This window comes from Podarcis melisellensis (assembly GCF_964234715.1).
Source record: "Podarcis melisellensis genome assembly, chromosome: 13".
Classification (NCBI taxonomy): Eukaryota; Metazoa; Chordata; class Lepidosauria; order Squamata; family Lacertidae; genus Podarcis; species Podarcis melisellensis.
The window spans coordinates 30,062,223-30,082,016 of NC_138545.1; the positions used below are offsets into that span (position 1 = coordinate 30,062,223).

General features: G+C 46.0%; 1 protein-coding gene across 6 annotated transcripts in view; it reads right to left on the minus strand.

Annotated features, from left to right (window-relative positions):
* The window catches only part of LOC309355420 (uncharacterized protein), a 53,699-nt gene that overhangs the window by 27,151 nt on the left and 6,754 nt on the right, over positions 1-19,794 (minus strand). For 4 of the 6 annotated variants that reach the window (XM_081886240.1, XM_081886238.1, XM_081886239.1 and 1 more), the window contains 5 exons: positions 18,360-18,515; positions 17,204-17,273; positions 15,315-15,885; positions 6,516-6,640; positions 172-318 (listed from right to left, as the gene is read on the minus strand). In XM_081886240.1, the coding sequence (XP_081742366.1) occupies positions 172-318; positions 6,516-6,640; positions 15,315-15,603 (561 nt within the window). In that variant the 5' untranslated portion in view covers positions 15,604-15,885; positions 17,204-17,273; positions 18,360-18,515. Of the gene's footprint in view, positions 1-171; positions 319-6,515; positions 6,641-7,931; positions 9,952-15,314; positions 15,886-17,203; positions 17,274-18,359; positions 18,516-19,794 lie in introns of those variants that run through there. The other 2 variants (XM_081886242.1, XM_081886243.1) reach the window with 2 other exon arrangements.

A 19,794-nucleotide genomic window follows, 5' to 3' on the forward strand; every position in this document is an offset into this window, starting at 1 on the left:
ACTTGAACACTGAGTTTTTCTAAAGCATGGACCATGCCTGGGAAGAGCAGAGATGTGGATAAGCCCTAAAACTAGGTAGGCAGCAGCTGTCGCGTTAGCCAGCCTTCAGGGGCAGATGAAGATATTTAGATTACAACAACCCACTTGCTACAGAAAATAACCGAAGCGTACCAGCTCAGTTGACACCTCCTTCCCCGGTGCTGTTACTAGGCTGTGTAAAAATTCATCATCTTCATCCTCAGTGCTGCCTTCAAGGATGTTTTGAAAGGGAAAATCCATGCCATGAAACATTTCCACCTTGTCAGCTGCAGAGGTAGCCTGGGAGGGGGGAAAATGGAATTTGTGGGCACACCACAGCCTGACATAATGTTTGTGGGATAACCAGTCTCATATAACCAACATGCTTCAGTCTAATTTAATGTTTCCCAAACTTGGATTTCCAGTTGTTTTTGGACTACAACCCCCATCATCTCTAGCTGGCAGGATCAGTGGTCAGGGATGATGGGAATTGTAGTCCAAAAACAGCTGGAGACCCAAGTTTGGGAACCCTGGTCTAATTAATGCATGAAGGGGTTAAGACCATATATATATAAATTTTGAATCCCTATAGTCCTCTTCAGGTTTCCCCCCCTCACACAATTATCATGTAAGGGTGAAAAAGGGCCGTGTTCCCTAGCACCCCTGATTGTTTTGTTTTTTAATTTTATTTTTTATTAGAAAACAAAGGGTAAGCATAACAAAAAAGGATGGGGAAAAGAAGAACCAGAAATTTAAACTATAAAGCCTCACAGTCTAGAAGGACAAAAGTACAAAGACACAGCACAGCTACAACTGGATAACAAAGCATTCAATCATACAAATATTCGCTGTACAGATAATAAAGATTTATAAGTATTCTCCACCTGCGAGATCAATTATAGCTGAGAATAACCAATCCTGCAGTGGAAAATCTAGAGAGCCTATGGGGTAGAAAAAAGGCTCCCCATGGCAGAGGTTCAGTCCTCTCGGCATGTGAGTGGCTGTGGGAGCAGGATGGCAATGAGACGCAATGAGGGGGGGCAGTGAGAGTGCTCCCCCCACTTTCCTATTCATACAGCGTTAATAACATGGGATTGGGAGAGGAGAGAGATACCAGAACTGGGCCTAGGTAAAGGTAAAGGGACCAGTCGTGGCCGACTCTGGGGTTGCGGTGCTCATCTCGCTTTATTGGCCAAGGGAGCCGGCGTACAGTTTCCGGGTCATGTGGCCAGCAGGACTAAGCTGCTTCTGGCAAACCAGAGCAGCACACGGGAACACTGTTTACCTTCCCGCCAGAGCGGTACCTATTTATTTACTTGCACTTGACGTGCTTTCAAACTGCTAGGTTGGCAGGATCAGAGACCGAGCAACGGGAGCTCACCCCGTCATGGGGATTCGAACCGCCAAACGTCTGATCGGCAAGTCCTAAGCTCTGTGGTTTAACCCACAGCGCCACCTACATCCCTAGAACTGGACTTATGCCTAACTAATATTAACTGCAAAGCAAGCAGAAAATTCCAAATCATAATCAATTTATCTGTATGACACCTTTTCACATACACACAAAATTATGCTGAAAGTGACAATCAGGGCAAGGCATCACCAAACTAACAGATTGCAAGAATAATTTAATAATAGCAGCAATAATAGAACAGTAATTCTATAGCAAATGTAGCAGTATACAAAAATCCCAGTTCTAAAAACATAGAAACATCACAGATGACACTAAAGGCTCAGTATCTTGTCAAACAAGCCTCACCAACATAGGGAATGACCGACGATGCTCTTGCAGATGATCTCAGTGACTGGGATCAGGAACATCTGGTTTGATTATTCTGTATTTTTAAATTTTTTTGCCTTGTTCTTGGTACTGTTTTGTATCACTTTCATAAAAATTCCAATTTATTTTTTTACAAAAGAAACCACACACATAAACCCTAAACCTCTACTGGGATATAACACAAGGGTTAAGGCAATCCCTGAGGTACCCTGGGCTTAAGTTGTTCAGGGCTTTGTAAATTAACACAAGAAGCTCGAACCTCTCTCAGTAGCAAGTGGGCAGCCAGGGCAGCTGTTTTAACAATGGTGTCACATGTTCTCAGGTGGAAGTTCCCGGTCTGGCCATTGTATTCTACACCAACTCTTGGGGGGCACCAGAAACTACCCATTTGGCAGGATAAAAAAAGGGCAATGCTCAGAACCACCGCCATCCAAAACGGGCAAAGCACCACCCTTCCCCCAAACAAATAATCTAGAGCTAAAAAACCCCAGCAGGAAACATCAGTCGTTGTCCCTGCCCAAACAGGCAATGCCATCCCAACCAAGCAGCCCAAATAAAGGCAAAAACCTACACTTAAAAAAGTAATGTTTAAAAATTAGGAAGAGGAAGGGCACCTTCCAATGGAAGACACCATCAAACAGAGGAGCATGTCCTGTCAGCCTTTCAAAACAGAGGACTCTCCTCTGTAAAAGCAGGACACACAACGCTTGCTTGGGCTGGTCCCTTTCTAGCCATTTCCCTTTGGCCAATTAAGCCCTGTACATGTACTGAATCCAAGGATTTGTTGTGTCTGACAGGACCTTGGTTGCTGATAAAGTGGAGAGAAAGGAACCAAGAGAGAAAAGCAAGCAATTGTGTGTCTCAGGGTGGGGGAGCTGGCCTTGGGACTTTGCTCTGCATCTCCCACATCGGGAGCATGCTCAGATGAGCAGCTGTCTGGCCTGAATTGCCATAAGCCTTTCATGCTGAGATGCCAAGGGGGTAGGGAGGCTGAAAGGCTGTGGGGCAGCAAGTGCACCTAAACTGCAGGGTGTGGGAGTGCAAAGGAGGACGGTGTACTTTACAGGGTGTGTGCGTGGAAACACAGCCACACGTATGTTCCTGTGCTGCCGCTCACAACCCCTAGAACTCAAGAATTGCCTTGTTGGATTAGACCAAAGGTCCGTCTCGTCTTGCATTCTCTTTGCAGGCAGATGCCTCTCTCGAAGCACTTTGGCTATGAGTACAACATGGTGGTTAAAGGATAACTGATCAGTCTGTTTATATGCTGCGTTACAGGTGCACAACGGGACGTGGGTGGCGCTGTGGGTTAAACCACAGAGACTAGGACTTGCTGATCAGAAGGTTGGCGGTTCGAATCCCCGTGGCGGGGTGAGCTCCGGTTGCTTGGTCGCTGCTCCTGCCAACCTAGCAGTTTGAAAGCACGTCAAAGTGCAAGTAGGTACCGCTCCGGCAGGAAGGTAAATGGTGTTTCCGTGCGCTGCTCTGGTTTGCCAGAAGTGGCTTAGTAATGCCGACCACATGACCCGGAAGCTGTACGCGAGATGAGCGCCGCAACCCCAGAGTCAGCCACAACTGGACCTAAAGGTCAGGAGTCCCTTTACCTTTACCTTAAAGGTGTGCATGTAAAAATTCCCCATTTCCTCAGACTACCGGGTGGCAGGGCAGAGAGACCATAGCTCAGAGGTAAAACACATGCTTTGTTTGAGAAGATCTCAGGTTCCATCACAGAATCATAGGACTTTAGAGTTGGAAGGGACCTGAGCATCATCTAGTCCAACGGCAGTAGGAATATGCAGTTGTCCCATACAGGGATAAAATCTGCCACCTGGGCGTTATCAGCACTACTCTCTAACCACTGAGCTATCCAGTGCTGATTCAATTGCTGGTGATCTCCAGGTAAAGATGGTGAAAGACTTATTTCTGAAGCCCTGGACGGTTACTGCTAGTGTAGATCAAAGAGGGGGAACCCTGGCCTTCCAGATGTTGATGAAGGACAATGCCCACCAGCCTCAGCAAACAGGAATGGTGGAAATTGTAGTCAGCAACATCTGGACAGTCATAGGTTCCCCACACCAGATATAGACCAAGGATGGGGAGCCTGTGGTCCTCCAGATGTTGTTAGATTACAGGTCCTCTCCCTGGGGGAGATAATACGCAGCCAGATGCATCAATGTCTTGCACAGTAAAGAACAGAACCTCCATGTTACACTGCAGTGGGTTCCAGTTCCTTATTTCCATGCCAGTTCCTTCAGTGAACTTAATAGAGGAACTGTTTGATTGCTGTGTGTCCTTCATGCTTTCTTCATTGCTCACGGCCAAGGGCTCCCCTCCCCTTTTATAACTGAATGGAATGAGGAGGTGGTTGCTCCTACAGATTAATTATTACATACAGGATTGCAATCTTGTATATACGCCCCTTCTCAGGTAGTAATGAGACAACATGTGCTGAAAGCTGCAGCTTCATTCAAAGGCATTCAGCTTTCAGGTCACCAATCACTGAATAGTGTTCATGGATATACAGTACAGTACTTCTAAAATCTTTTCTGCTCAGGGAGTGAAGAACTTGCAAAAGGATGAATCTTCTCTCTCTTTTTCCAACCCGCTATATAATCTCCCATTCTTGCACGTGAAGTGTGAACATGAAGCATATCCATAATTATGGAACATTTAATATTGCACTAGACCAGTGGTGTCCAAACTTTTTGCAAAGAGGGCCAGATTTGATAAAGTGAAGGGCCGTGGGGGCCGAAGTTGTTGAGGATTTATTTTGATTTTACCCCAGCAAATAAACTGCCACACGGGCCAGATTAAACCAACTGGCGGGCCGGATTAGGCCCCCAAACAGACTTTGGATACTAGACAAGTTCTTACACAAGTGTTTAAAAATGAAAAAGATAGGGTTGTTGGTCCTGATTCTGGGTTGTTCTTTTAGCAAAAGCTTATTTATGCCCTTCCAGAGGCCAGAACATACACTGGGTGACCTCTCTGGGTACAATGTTGTTCTTATTTCCGCTACACACTCACCCACTCACTTGTGAATTCACTCATCCAGATTCAAAAACAAACTTATTTCACATGCAAAGTCAGACACATCACCTCTGGCTAGTGAAGAACATTGGCTATTGGCCTGAAAGTCCTCAGTTCAAATTGAGCTACGGACATGAACACACACACACCATACATTTAAAGCGCACCCACCCCAAGCCCTGGGAAGTGTCGTTTACCCCTCACAGAGCTACAATTCCCTGCGCCCAGGGCTTTTTTTTCCTCTACAAAAATGTTTACTCTCATTTTGACTCAATAAAGTCACCATTTTATAGTTCAAATTGGGAAAAATAAATACAGTAAATGGACAAAAGTACAAAGATTCACAAAATGTTTAGGGGTATGCATACCCCCAGAAAAAAAGCATTGCCTGCGCCCTTAACAAACTACAGTTCCCAGGATTCCATGTGTGTGTGCACAGAGGACATACAACTTGATAACCATAGTCCTCTTCCGACAACCTATATTACAGGGGGGATGATAGTGGTGGCTAACTAAACAAAAGATTACGGAAATCACGCAAAATGGTATGATTTGAACACACTACATAAACGCAAAGTGTTATTTTGTAAAGCAATTTAAGGTGTTTCGGTTTTTTTTTACCATCAACAGGTGTATAAATTTTACAATATAAAATAAATAATAAATTGCTCCTATTACTTGCCAGGGTTCCAAATCCCCACTCGGCCACGAAGCTCACTGGGTGACCTTGGGCCAGTCACTGCCTCTCAGCCTAACCTACCTCACTGGGTTGTTGTGGGGATTAAATGAGTAAGGGGGGGGGAAAGAATATTTTGTGGCACCTTGAGCTCCTTGGAATACAAAAGGTGGAATAGATATGCAACAAACAGAAGTAAAACAAAACAAATATGCACCCAGTTACCAACACACGCCTTTGAAGCGCGCTCTCTCTTCATAATGATTTTACACATCTGTCACAGGCACACTGTCACACTGTCAAACCCTTGCTTTATTAGGAAGCTGCGAGGAAGCCAGAAATCTAGGAGGTGAAAGCTTTATTCTGTATAGAAGTATAGTGATGGCTGGGGAATGCGTCAACTCTCTGCTTGCCACACTGCTCTTAAAGGCATAGGAGCCTTCCCAGATGAAAAAAACCAACCCTGCTCACTTGCATGAAGCCAAGGGTTACACCAGATCAGGGGTGGGGAGCCTGTGACCCTCTGGAAGCAGCCTTTCTCAACCTGTGGGTCCCCAGATGTTGTTGAACTACAACTCCCCTAGCTAGCAAGGCCAGAGCTCAGGGATGATGGGAGTTGTAGTCCAACAACATCTGGGGACCCACAGGTTGAGAACCACTGTATAACTCTTGTCATTCTTAGCCACTGACTGAGGCTGATCTGAACTAGTGCCAGACATCATCTGGAGGACCAGAGGTTTCTTGTGCTGTAGTGCAGGGACAGGGAACCTGTGGCTTGCCTGGATGTTGTTGGACTCCAATTCCCAGGATTCCCCATCCAGTATCTCAAGGGGTGTTGGGAGTTGTAGTGCAGCAACACCTGGAGCCCCACAGATTCCCCATGCCTGCTGTACAAGTTTGATGGCCTCCCTCCAGTTCTAGAGTTCTGCTAAATTTGCTAGATGATTCGCCAGGAACATGGGGGCTAGGCATGCCCTGGCCTTACCCAGCCATCCCACAGCAACTGCTTACCAGGTCTGGTGTTGTTGCTTCAGAGGAGACCGCCACCACCTCTGTAAATGTCCCTGGTGTGTCCCAAAGGGTGGGGGTGCTCAGGACCATTTTCTCAGTGAGTTCTTCCACATCTGCTTCCGTGGCTGGGAAGGCAAAATAAAACCATGTTGGGGGCTACCACCACATCAGAGCATCCTAAATGTAAAAGGAAACCGCTCCATTTCTGACACCCGTTTTCCAGAGCAGCGGAATCATGGAATCATAAGAGCTGGAAGGGATCACAAAGATCATCTAAGTCCAACCCCTGCAATGCACCCAACATGGGACTCGAACCCAGGGCTCTGAGATTAAGAGTATCGTGCTCTACCAACTGAGCTATCAGTAAAGAAAAGCCAAAAGTAGGAGAATGTCATGTTCGTTTTATTTCTTATTGCTGCATCCAATTGTGAACCACCCTGAGACCTACAGGTATATGGCGGCATACATATTTAGTAAGTAAGTAAAAGTAAGTACATCCAATTCTTCCTCTCCCCCCCAATAATATTTGTTATTTTTCATACATAAACATAACAAAAAGAAAAAAATTAACAATACTAAAAAAGAAGAAGAGAGAAATAGAAAAAAGAAAAAGAAAAAAGAATATGGAATATAAAATAAAACAAAACATCACTACAATAACACTTAATTAATTAAAATCCATCTTCATGAACATATTATTTGACTTCCTCAAATCTCTTCCATCTGAATTTCTTAGTAGTTATATGTAGCAGTTTCCAGTATCATTATTTCATTGAACCACATCACAGTCAAATCATATTTCCTAACTTTTCTTATCGTACATTCTTCCTCCTTCTGCAATTCTTCCTCCTTCTGTGCTCAGGGTAGGGCTGACAACAACCTTGTGAGGTAGATCAGGCCAGAGACCAACCTGGCCTATACTGCTCTTGAAGCATCAGGGCTAAGCAGAAATTTGAACCCAAGTCTCCCCTGTCAGAGCATGCTATCCACCACACAGCACTCTCCCCAACATTCCCCTGGCAAAGCTCCTGTAGCTCTCATAGCTGCAGAAAAGGCAGCTGTTCAACAGGCAGACCCTTGTCCACAGATGATGTGCAACTTTTGGGAGCAAAAGCTGTGTATCGCACTGCATCTCCACGCAGGGGAAAGCAGCACCTGTTGAAATCCTGCCTGCCACACAACTATATGGCGGTCGCTCAAACCCCAAACAGCTGCAGTCCGAATACCTCCCGTTGCAAACTCCTAGTCCCTTTCCCCCATCTGTACCACCTTGCTCTGTTTACAACCCAACCAAGCAATGTGAACTGACTCCAAGCCCTCTCTGCTCCAAACACCTGAGATTAACCTTTCTGGAGCCTCCTACATTTCCAACCCCTTCACCGCATAGAAGAGCAATGGAAAGCCTTTTGCACCTACCTTTGGGGGTTGTTGGCATCATCACAGTTGTGGGTTCTTGTCGACCCCAAGACCACCAGTACTGAGCAGCAGTGAGGGGAGCCAGCCCGGCCAGCACCAGGGCGATGCAGAGCCAACGCAAAGACGGGGCTGCCCTGAGAGCGCCCATTGCGACTCTGCAGTTCTATGATCCTGCGATTCTGTCTGTGTTCTTCCCAGCGCTTCCCAAACTCAGGCACACTCTCCTCTCTCTCCCCAGACCAACCTTTGGCACTTCTGATCCAAGCTCTTATCTGCTTAGGATGCCCGCCCACCAGGCGCTCTCTGCCAATCAGCTGGCATCTCACAACACAGCACTGCTTGGTACTGCTGAAGGCACCGCACAGAGCAATCGGTGGCCACAGATACAAAGCCTGCTCCTTTTCTGGGGGAAAAGGCAGGCAAAACTTAAACGTCAGTTCTCTCCATCAGCATGATGCCTAGGCTCTGCGTCCACAAAGGCAGTAACAGTTCTGAATACTAGTTGTTGGAAATAGCAGGAGGGTAGAGGACTCTTGTGCTCAGTTGCTGCTCTTGAGTTTTAGTTTTTTGTTGTATTTATATCCCACCTCTCCTTGCACCCACCCACCCAGGGACTTAAGGTGGCCTACATGGTTCTCCCCCTCCTCATTTAATGCCTACAACAATCTGTAGAATCATAGAAGAATTGGAAGGGACCCTGAGGAGCATCTAGCTGAACCCCCTGCTAAGGAGGAATATGCAGCTGTCCCATGCAGGGATCGAACCTGCAAGCCTGGCATTATCAGCACCACGCTCTAACCAACTGAGCTATCCAGGCAGATGTCACACACAGGGGTCGATGTGCCTTTAAACACCAGAATCAGGAAAACATAGGGAAAAGCACACGTTTCCTAGTAGTCCACCAGTGCTTAAGGCTTTGTGAACATTTGTGTTGGATGAGTTCCACACATTGCATCAACTTTTGCCAACCCAGTGCCCTCCAGATGCACTGGACTACAACTCCCAGCAGCCCCACCCAGCAAAAGCTTACATTGCTGTATCCCAGCTTGATATTTTATGAGAATGTGGTGTATAGATCTAAAATAAATAAGATTCCACAACATCTGGAGGGGGCAGGATTGTGAAGGCTGCATTGCATGATTGCTATTTTTTTAAAAAACCCTGAAATATCAATCATAGTTTGGGGAGCTGCTCTAAGTCATGGGTTTAATAAAACACAGAATTAAAGAGGAGCCCTAACTGCTTCCCTGGTACCTAGGTAGGTAAAAAGGTAAAGGACCCTGGACGGTTAAGTCCAGTCAAAGACGACTATGGGGTTGTGGTGCTCATCTTGCTTTCAGGCCAAGGGAGCTGGTGTTTGTCCACAGACAGCTTTCCAGGTCATGTGGCCAGCATGACTAAACCGCTTCTGGCACAATGCAACACCGTGACAGAAACCAGAGCACACAGAAACATTGTTTACCTTCCCGCCACAGTGGTACCTATTTATCTACTTATACTGGCATGCTTTTGAATGGCTAGGTTGACAGGAGCTGGGACAGAGCAACAGGAGCTCACCCCAATGTGGGGATTCGAACTGCAGCCCTTCTGATCGGCAAGCCCAAGATGCTCAGTGGTTTAGACCACAGCACCACCTGCATCCCTATGAATCTGCCTTATACTAAGTCAGACCAATGGTCCATCCAGCTCACTACTGTCTACATCAGGCTTTCTCAAACTGGGGTCTCTAGCTGCATTTGGACTACAATTCCAATCATCCCTCACCACTAGTCCTGGGAGTTGTAGTCCAAAACCAATTGGAATCTCAAGTTTGGGAAACCCATAGAGAAAGCTCTCCGGGCAAGGCAATGGTCTTTTCCAACCCTACTTGGAGAACTGGGGACCTATTGCATGCAAACCATGTATGCTCCTTTCAGAGTGAAAATTCCACTCCTAACTGTTCTTCATAAAGGGCTGATTTAACAGAGGGAAGGGTCACTCACATTAAAGGGTCTGTTTGCGGCTTGCTGGGGGGGAATCATGATGTTCAAGGAGCAATGTCATATTTGGGGTTGGGGCAAGAGAAAAAGAAGTGGTGTGGATTGGTATCAGTGATGGATGAATAGCAGGTTAGAACTGGGAAGGGGGTGGCCATCCATCATGGATGCTTTAGCTGAGTTTCCTGCATTGCAGGGGGTTGGACTAGATGTCCACTGGGGTCCCTTCCAACTCTACAATTCTACAGTTCCAATATTTAGTTCCCCAAAAGTTCATCTCCCTGCCCTTTGCCTCTGTCAGTGAGCATGTTACAGACTAAACACCATCCCACTGGGTGATAAAGTTCTGATGCAGTGAGGGTGCCTGTTTGGGTTTTTTGCAAACAGCTCAAGGCTGCCTGACAAACTCTTCTGTCTTCTGAGAGGAAGGGCAGAGGAACTGGGGAAGAGTTCACTCCAATAGCTGTTTAAGGAAGAGCATATTTCCTTTGTGGAAGTTTCTTCAGTGTATGGCAACACTGGCAGAGGAAGAGGGGGCGGGGGGAGCACACCGCCCCGGCAGTGCGATCCTGGTGGGGTTCCATTGCGGCTGCCCCCCCCCCCCCGTGCTGGGCCCTCCGCCCCCAGAACACGCGCCCCGCCCCCGGGATGCCTGCCTCCTCTCCGCCACTGCATGGCAAAAGTATATCCCACCTCTCTCTTTCTCGAAAAACAAAATATTAAAAAGAGGAAAGAAAAACTAAAAATACCCGACACATTTATCATTCCAAAAATGCCCTAGCAAACATTATCTTGCTGCTCCCCACCTTCGTGAACATGGACTTCTGTTGATTAAATTCAGAGACCACAACTATGTATTCCATATTTTTATGCTCCAGTAAAACCTGAACTATTTAAAATTTTAAAAGATGATGCTGTTAAGGTGCTACACTCAATATGCCAGCAAGTTTGGAAAACTCAGCAGTGGCCAGAGGACTGGAAAAGATCAGTCTGCATCCCAATCCCAAAGAAGGGCAGTGCCAAAGAAAGCTCCAGCTACCGCACAATTGCACTCATTTCACACGCTAGCAAGGTTATGCTTAAAATTCTACAAGGCAGGCTTAAGCAGTATGTGGACCGAGAACTCCCAGAAGTGCAAGCTGGATCTTGAAGGGGCAGAGGAACCGGAGACCAAATTGCAAACATGCGCTGGATTATGGAGAAAGCTAGAGAGTTCCAGAAAAACATCTACTTCTGCTTCATTGACTATGCAAAAGCCTTTGACTGTGTTGACCACAGCAAACTATGGCAAGTTCTTAAAGAAATGGGAATGCCTGATCACCTGTCTCCTGAGAAATCTCTATGTGGGACAAGAAGCTACAGTTATGGATATGGAACAAATGATTGGTTCAAAATTGGGAAAGAAGTACGACAAGGCTGTATATTATCTCCCTGTTTATTTAACTTATACTGTATGCAGAATTCATCATGCGAAAGGCTGGGCTGGATGAATCCCAAGCCGGAATTAAGATTGCCGGAAGAAATATCAACAACCTCAGATATGCAGATGACACGACCTTGATGGCAGAAAGTGAGGAGGAATTAAAGAACCTTTTAATGAGGGTGAAAGAGGAGAAGGCAAAATATGGTCTGAAGCTCAACATCAAAAAAACTAAGATCATGGCCACGAGTCCCATCACCTCCTGGCAAACAAAAGAGGAAGAAATGGAGGCAGTGAGAGATTTTACTTTCTTGGGCTCCATGATCAATGCAGATGGTGACAGCAGTCACAAAATTAAAAGACACCTGCTTCTTGGGAGAAAAGCAATGACAAACCTAGACAGTATCTTAAAAAGCAGAGACATCACCTTGCCGACAAAGGTCCATATAGTTAAAGCTATGGTTTTCCCAGTAGTGATGTATTGAAATGAAGCTGGACCATAAAGAAGGCTGATTGCCGAAGAATTGATGCTTTTGAATTATGGTGCTGGAGGAGACTTTTGAGAGTCCCATGGACTGCAAGAAGATCAAACCTATCCATTCTTAAGGAAATCAGCCCTGAGTGCTCATTGGAAGGACAGATCCTGAAGCTGAGGCTCCAGTACTTTGGCCACCTCATGAGAAGAGAAGACTCCCTGGAAAAGATCCTGATGTTGGGAAAGATGGAGGGCACAAGGAGAAGGGGACGACAGAGGACGAGATGGTTGGACAGTGTTCTCGAAGCTATGAACATGAGTTTGACCACGACTAAACAACAACAACAAATACATGTTTGATGGCAATCTCTTTTTTCTGTAAGGCATAATGCTTCTTCTTCATTTGTTAGCAGCTGAAAATAAATCCAGTGTTTTCTAGCATCTCTTTGAAACGTCTTAAGGAGGTCAAGGGAGGCATAATCCCAACATAGTGTTGTGATTTTGGGTGGGGAAGGGGGGAGGCTGTATGCTTGAGGTCATGGATCCAACCGGGATTCAACTGTGGAAATAGCCAGGCATGCTATGAGTCATTAAGGTAACAAAGGAAGTGGCTCTGTGCTAGAGAACACATGGGTGGGCTCTTCTCCCTCAACTTTCTGGCAGTTAGAAAGACAAAAGGCCAGAGTGGAGGCGTGAGAGCTAGAAGCAGGAGAAAGCAAGCTGGGAAGCCAGAGAGACAGAGCCATGCCCGATCTCTGCTTGAATCCAAGGCACAGCAAGCTTATGTCCCCCAGTGCAATGTGAAATCTGCCTAGCACCTACGACAGCCTCGCCCCATTCTCGTCTGCTATCTCCCTCCTCTACTCCATTTTCAGAGTGTGGCAAAATGCAGGCTTTGTGGCTTCAGCATCAAGCCAGCTTTCTTTCTCCCCACCCACAACCCTCTGCTTAACATCCAGCCTGATGAAAAGTTCCACTCCCACAGGCGTTTCATTCGGGATTTTAAAATGTCTTATGTTTCAGTGAAGGAAAGACAACAACAAGGAGAAGAGGCCAAGAGGCCAAAAGCATACAAAACAACCGCAAGAGCGGTCAAGAAGCCCAAACAGGAGCTTTTTCCTGCAGAGAAAGAGATCCCTGCCAAGCTGACCAGAGGAGGGCTGAGGGCAGGGTAGTTCCTCTTCCTTTAATGCTCTAATGGACCAGTCTGCACTGCAGAAAATAACCTCAACAGTCAGTGGGGTATGGTGGTGTGAGTGGCAGACTCCTTGTGCCTTGCAGTTTGCTGGTTGACCTGCGGTCTGTCACTATTAACTTATCCACACCTCTCTGTTTGCCCTGCTAGGGAAACCCAGGGGAAACCCAGTCTTTAGTGCTGAATTAGAACAACTGCCCGTCAGGTTTTTCCGCAGATTGCTTTGCTCATTTCGATTTAGTGCTAAAGAGCAGGTTTTCTGGGGGAAAGAGGCAGAGCAAAGGCAAAACAACCCAGATCTGTGCCTACAAAGTGTGGGCAAGCAGAAAACTGCTAAGATCCGCACCCACCCTGTGGAATGCACCCCCCATCAAGGAAATAAATGACTATCTGACCTTTAGGAGACATCTGAAGGCAGCCCTGTATCGGGAAATTTTTAATGTCTGATATTTTACAATTTTTTATATATGCTGTAAGCCGTCCAGAGTGGCTGGGGAAACCTAGCCAGATGGGTGGGGTATAAATAGAACAACAATACTACCAACAATAACAACAACTATTTTCAGCACAGGACAAGCGCAGGTGTGGAAAAGACCTGCATCTGAGCCTAATTCACCTTGCAGGATTGTTCTGAGACTTAAAATGACAAATAAAAACAAAACCTGCATGTCCCCTGGCCGGAGCATTTTCAAGTAAGTGCGAGATATTGATGTACAGTGGCGCCGACTTATAAAAAATATTGGGGGGGGCGGGGGCCCATACCGACTTATAAAAAATATTGGGGGGGCCCAAGACCTCCAAACCGCTGCTGCTGGGGGAACGAAAGGGGCGAGCCCCGGGCTGCCCCGACCTTAAGTGAACCTGTGAGGGCCCGCCCTTTGCGGCAGCCGATTGGCTGCCGCCATGGGCGGTGAATATTAATGAGTTAGGGGGAATCCCCGCTTCTCGCGGGGCTGACGCCAGCCCCGCGAGATTGTTGATGGGTCGAGAGCCCGCAACCCCACCCCCTCTCTAGATCGGGAGTGGCTTTGTTTTAACTCATTACTGAATGTATTTTAAAAGGTAACTATCGTCAAACAAGGAAAATAAAAAATACCAACATAATTTTGTGATTTTACAAAGCATAATATAACTAATAATTTTCTTAAATTATTGGGGGGGCGGAGCCCCCCAAACGAATTTTTGAGGGGGCTCGGGCCCCCTCAGGCCCCATGGAGTCGGCGCCTATGTACAGTGGTACCTTGGGTTACAGACGCTTCAGGTTACAGACTCCGCTAACCCAGAAATATTACCTTGGATTAAGAATTTTACCTCAGATGAGAACAGAAATCGTGTGGTGGTGGTGCAGAGGCAGCAGGAGACCCCATTAGCTAAAGTGGTACCTCAGGTTAAGTACAGTTTCAGGTTAAGAACGGACCTCCAGAACAAATTAAGTTCTTAACCCGAGATACCACTGTATTAAATTATATAACTTATCTGGGCAATGTCCTCGTCATTTACAGCAGTTAAGGCCATTTTAGTTTTGATCAGTTAGTCCGTTCTGTTTCAATTTTTCCTCTTCAATGGTTCCCCACCCCTGCCATTGATTCCCTCCCCATTTACGCCCCTAGTTAACAAAAGTTGTTGCTAGACATGGTACATTTTGAAGTTGGCTGACTAAGCGGGTCTGGGAGGTGGTGGTGCTGTGAGGCATTGTCAATGGGTATCACTCTGGGCAGGTAAAACAAGGCCTTTTTGGCAGGTGGAGCATGTCACATCTTAGTGCTTCAGGGCTGAGGGATGCCCAAAGCATGGGAAATGGGGTGGGTGGGTGTTGACATCTGTTGGCAAACCAGGCCCAAAAAGATTTTGGCAGAAATTAATTTACAACTGCCATTTCTTTTCACTTTCCCTCTCTGCTTTGGTGCCCTCAGGTGGACATCTGTGAAAATGCAGGAAACAGAAATGCAGAAAGTGTGTTTGTCCAATACCCAGAGGGTTCTCGCTCTCCCCTGGGATATTCCCAGACCTCACCTTCTGCTCTGTCAGTCCATAGCACCCCTGAAGTGTATTAACAAATAGCTTGTTTTGAAGGAGAGTTAGGAATCTTGGGGCACATTTAGATATCGCTGCTTAGAATAAGTGCAACGCTTCACAGATTTCCAAAGCATGCTTACTTACCGGTAAGTGAAATGGCAGCAAATGCTGCTGGAGAGATGGCGGAGAAAACCTCAAACTGAATCTGACTAAACGCAGACTAAAGCACATTTTAGGATCTATTTTGTGGAGACAACTGCCACCATTGCACCTGCCGTTTGGAGCGGTTTCCATTTGTTACCTTCCAGCCTCCTGGAGAAGTCCTCCTCTGCCCGCTGTGAGACTCTTTCCAAATAAAATTGCTTGCACCCTGCCCTGATTTTACATTGAATGGAACACCAGTGGAGACACCATTCACATCTTCTTGTCCAACTTCTGTGGATATTTTTCCTCCATTTGTGAGGCCTGCAGGTGTGGTCAGAATTCTTTAGAAGTATACAGCTGACCATCTGTGTGCACTTGACCCTTGTCCATTCTGGCTGGTTAAAGTAGCCAGAGAAGGTCCTGGCCAACTGGACTGAAAATGACATTAACACTCCCTTGTGGGAGGGAGTGGTCCCTTTAAAGCATGTTGTTGCATCTGGTCATTTTATAATCTTCTGTGCTTGCGCAAAGTGCTTGCTTGACTCAGCTCTGGGAATCTCTGGATGAAAACAATTATCTGGGACTCTTTTTTAGCATCGCTTCCTATCTGGTTGCAGGATTCAAAACCACCATGCCTCTGGTCCACAGATGTTAGCCCAGCCCGGCTGGCTTCCTTTTCATTTGGATGCTGTTTCTGAAGCTTGCAGTCAACCTGCTGCATTCTCGGCCTGCCAAAGTAATCTATTGTTAATTTTTCTCTAACACATTTCTATTTGTTAGGCTATTGCAATACATAATTTCTCTCTAATGCTCAGGAATGTGTTTCGGCCACAGTGCAAGAGGCACTGGAAGTCTTTTTGTCGTCCTACATGGTTCTATCTATGTATCTCAAGGAGACATACATAGTTATCCCCCCTCCCCATTTTATCCTCTCATCAACCCTGTTAAATAGTGGGTAGACATGGCAGACGACACAGCGATTTCTCCAAAGCAGCTCTTTCTTTTGTAAGCTGGAACAGAAAACTGAACAGCAAACAGCTCAGCCGGCCTGTTTTATAGGCAGCCAGCTGTCAACAATGTAGCAACAACAACCCAGAGTTTCCCGCCTAAAATAACTGACGTGGACCTGAGTGAAAACTACATACACAATACTCCTGGTGGCCAGGGTGAGAACTTCAATACATAACAAACCCAGTGAAGTAGGCTAGGCTGAGAGTGAGTGATTGGCCCAAGGTTACCCATTGAGCTTCATGGGCAAGTGGGAATTTGAGCCCTGTTCTCCCAAGTCCGAGTTCAACCCGCTAACCACTACAGCACACTGACTCTTACATTTCATTATATTAGGAATAGCTTAATGGAAACCTTTTAAGTAACACTGACTCTGGAATATGAATGGCTTACTGGACTGAGATGCTTTATGACTTTTAAGCTTTTGGACTGCATAACTCAGGCATCGGCAACGTGTGGCCCATGGGCTGGATCCGGCCCACGAAGTCCGTTTTACTGGCCCCCGAGCTGCCCCCGAACCAAGCAACTTCCCTGCATGCTGTGCTAAACCTCCGCAGTGCAGTGCGGGGACTTGCCGAACGGCGCTGGAAAATCGCGTCTGCACACACGCAGATATTAGAAATCGCTTCTGCAGGTGTGACTTTTGGCATCTGGGAATGCACAGAAGCTATTTCCGGCACCGTGGATATGCACAGATGTGATTTCTGATGTCGCGCTGCGTCGGTCCGGCCCACGGATGATCTCTACAGGAGTGATCCGACCCATGGCTGTTAAGTGTTGCCGACCCCTGGCAAAACTCTTCATCTTGAAGGGAAAAAATGGGGAAATGAACATACCCTGAAACATTTCTCCGGTGAAAATAGAGACACCCTATTCCATCATTATCATTTTATTATTTATACCCCGCTCATCTGACTGGGTTGCCCCAGCCACTCTGGGTGGCTACCAACACATATAAAAACATATTAAAACACTAAACTTTTTAAAAAACAAAACATTTCCCTACATAGGGCTGCTGTCTAAAGGTTGTATAGATACCTATTTTCTTGGCTTGGTGATCGCTTTACTCCATACTCTCCAACATTTCTCTGATGAAAATAGGGACGTCCTAAGGAAAAGCGGGACATTCCAGGATCAAATCCCAAACCAAGATGGCTTCTGTAAATCTGGGACTGTCCCTGGAAAACAGGGATGCTTGGAGGCTCTGAAATCATCAGGGACACCCTGATTAATTGCAGGCACATCTGGAGATTGCTGAGCTAGTGGGGCCTGCTCACATCTGTACCCAAAATAAGGAGTAATCTTTAAAACCTCATGAGGGCGCCATTCACGAAGACTTGAAGGCTGGCAGTGTGTAAATACATGATACATGAAAAGCATGTTATCACACAGATACCAGGCGTGAGTTGTCTTCCGCGTTGTGCCTGCCAGTTGGATAGACTGCTGGCTTGAGGTCCCATATCAGATTTGGCTTGATCAAGCAAAGAAGAAAGGGAAATTACTGGAGAATATTTTGTCTTAATGGAAGGTCATAAGGAGGGTTGCCGCAAGTTATCAAACTGAGGGGGGGAGGAATGTAAACTTGGCGGAGGGGGAAAAAGTTATTTTTAAGTGACTTTAATCTCTCCCCCTTCTCAAAAAAAAAGCTTAAACAGTCTTTTAAGAAAAAGCAGGATGTAAAAGCTCAATTGCAAAGTGAGTGTGGCTTAAGTTTTCCTTTCGGGTTGAAGCTGGTTTGAGGGAAAATGCACCAAATAGCTGTATTTTCTCAAGAAACTACAGGGTTGTGGGCAACGCCATGTTCAAATGCCAGCTGCGGGAACTCTTTGTTGGAACCAGAGGTAAGGTGTAAAGGTAAAGGTAAAGGGACCCCTGACCATTAGGTCCAGTTGTGGCCGACTCTGGGGTTGGGGCGCTCATCTCTCTTTATTGGCCGAGGGAGCTGGCGTACAGCTTTCGGGTCATGTGGCCAGCATGACTAAGCCGCTTCTGACGAACCAGAGCAGTGCACGGAAACACTGTTTACCTTCCCGCTGGAGCGTACCTATTTATCTACTTGCACTTTCACGTGCTTTCTAACTGCTAGGTGGGCAGGAGCTGGGACCGAGCAAGGGGAGCTCACCCTCTCGTGGGGATTCGAGCCGCCTACCTTCTGATCGGCAAGTCCTAGCCTCTGTGGTTTAGACCACAGCACCACCCGCGTCCCTCACGGTAAGGTGTACATAGCCTAAATAACTCTCTCTGGTTTCTTCCATATTCCAACTCTCATTTAGCAGCAAAGGCAGGCAAGGTGATAGATGACAGGTTCTTTTCATAGGAGGCTGAAGTTGACATTATGCTTATTTTGTCCCTAAAGAAGGTAAAGAAGAGGAGAGTCATTTGTGATGCAAATGTGCATTTTGGACAATGCAAGATATACATTTAGTTCACAAAGGAAAAGCCACTTTAAGGCTTATGCAGGAAGACACTGTCAATGGCTGCACTTCAGCTTCGAACTCCAGGTTATCACTCTGTGATTCAACTGTCTTAAATTATCTGGTTCAACAAAACAGGGTGGATGGAAGGAAGGAAACAAAGAAGGAAGGAAGGAAGGAAACTTTGACAGTGCCACTCTTATGTATGTTTGATCAGAGAGTAAACTCCTTTGAATATATTCTGAGTAAATATGCACGAGATCAGTCTGTTTAACATTATGATTATGCGTTTTCAACCTGTTATATACTCTTGATAAAAGTAGGCATGATATCATTTCCTAGTTGGATCAATTTAACTTATGAAAGGCATATGCAAGCTTTGGTTATTATTTTTTAAAGTGTTTTTTAGCTTTTGAGAAATGACAGTAGACAACTCGAAGAAATAACAGTGGAACAAATAACTGTGTGGAACACTCACTGCACTTAGGAAAGTGTCAGGCAGCTGCAGATATTCTAACAAGAGAAATTCTGAGAGACAGACCCACAATGAGAGTGCCTAATTTGACTACAGAGGCAGGAAGTCATGTGTTAAGCCAGGTAAGCTTGGCATGTGTTGCTGTGTGGGTGGGTGTAACAACACACTGCTCTTGTTTATGAAACATATGAAAGGGAACAAAGAACTCTGTGTTGGACAGAAGAGTTCTGCTAAAGTCAGAAGCTCACATACACCTGTAGAAACCTACGGTGGTCTATAAATCAGGTCTCACCAGGTTTTTGTCCTGGAATTTATTTTCAAAGCCAGAACAAGTGAAGTAGTAACACAGAACAGCCTACTTTTGAGTCTTGAGCAGCATGCCTCTCCTTGATCATCACCAAGTGCCCACAACCAGTTTCTATACATCTGAAATTGCCACTAAGGTCACTTAGCTCAGAGACATAACTCTGGGGCAAGCTTGAGCCCCAGAGAAGTACGTATGCTTTTTTATTTTTAAATGAAGTATTGTCAGTATGAGAGGGTTTATTTTAGCTTCTCTATATATCATCTAAAGTTCAAATCACACAAACATGTCTGAAGACCCCACAGGGTGGTGCAATTCAGGGTAGGGAAACAGTGGACTTGAAAAGAATTAATAGAATAGAGTTGGAAGGGATCACGTCTACTCCAAATCCCTCCAATGGAAGAATCTTTTACCCAGCATGGGGCTCAAACCCACA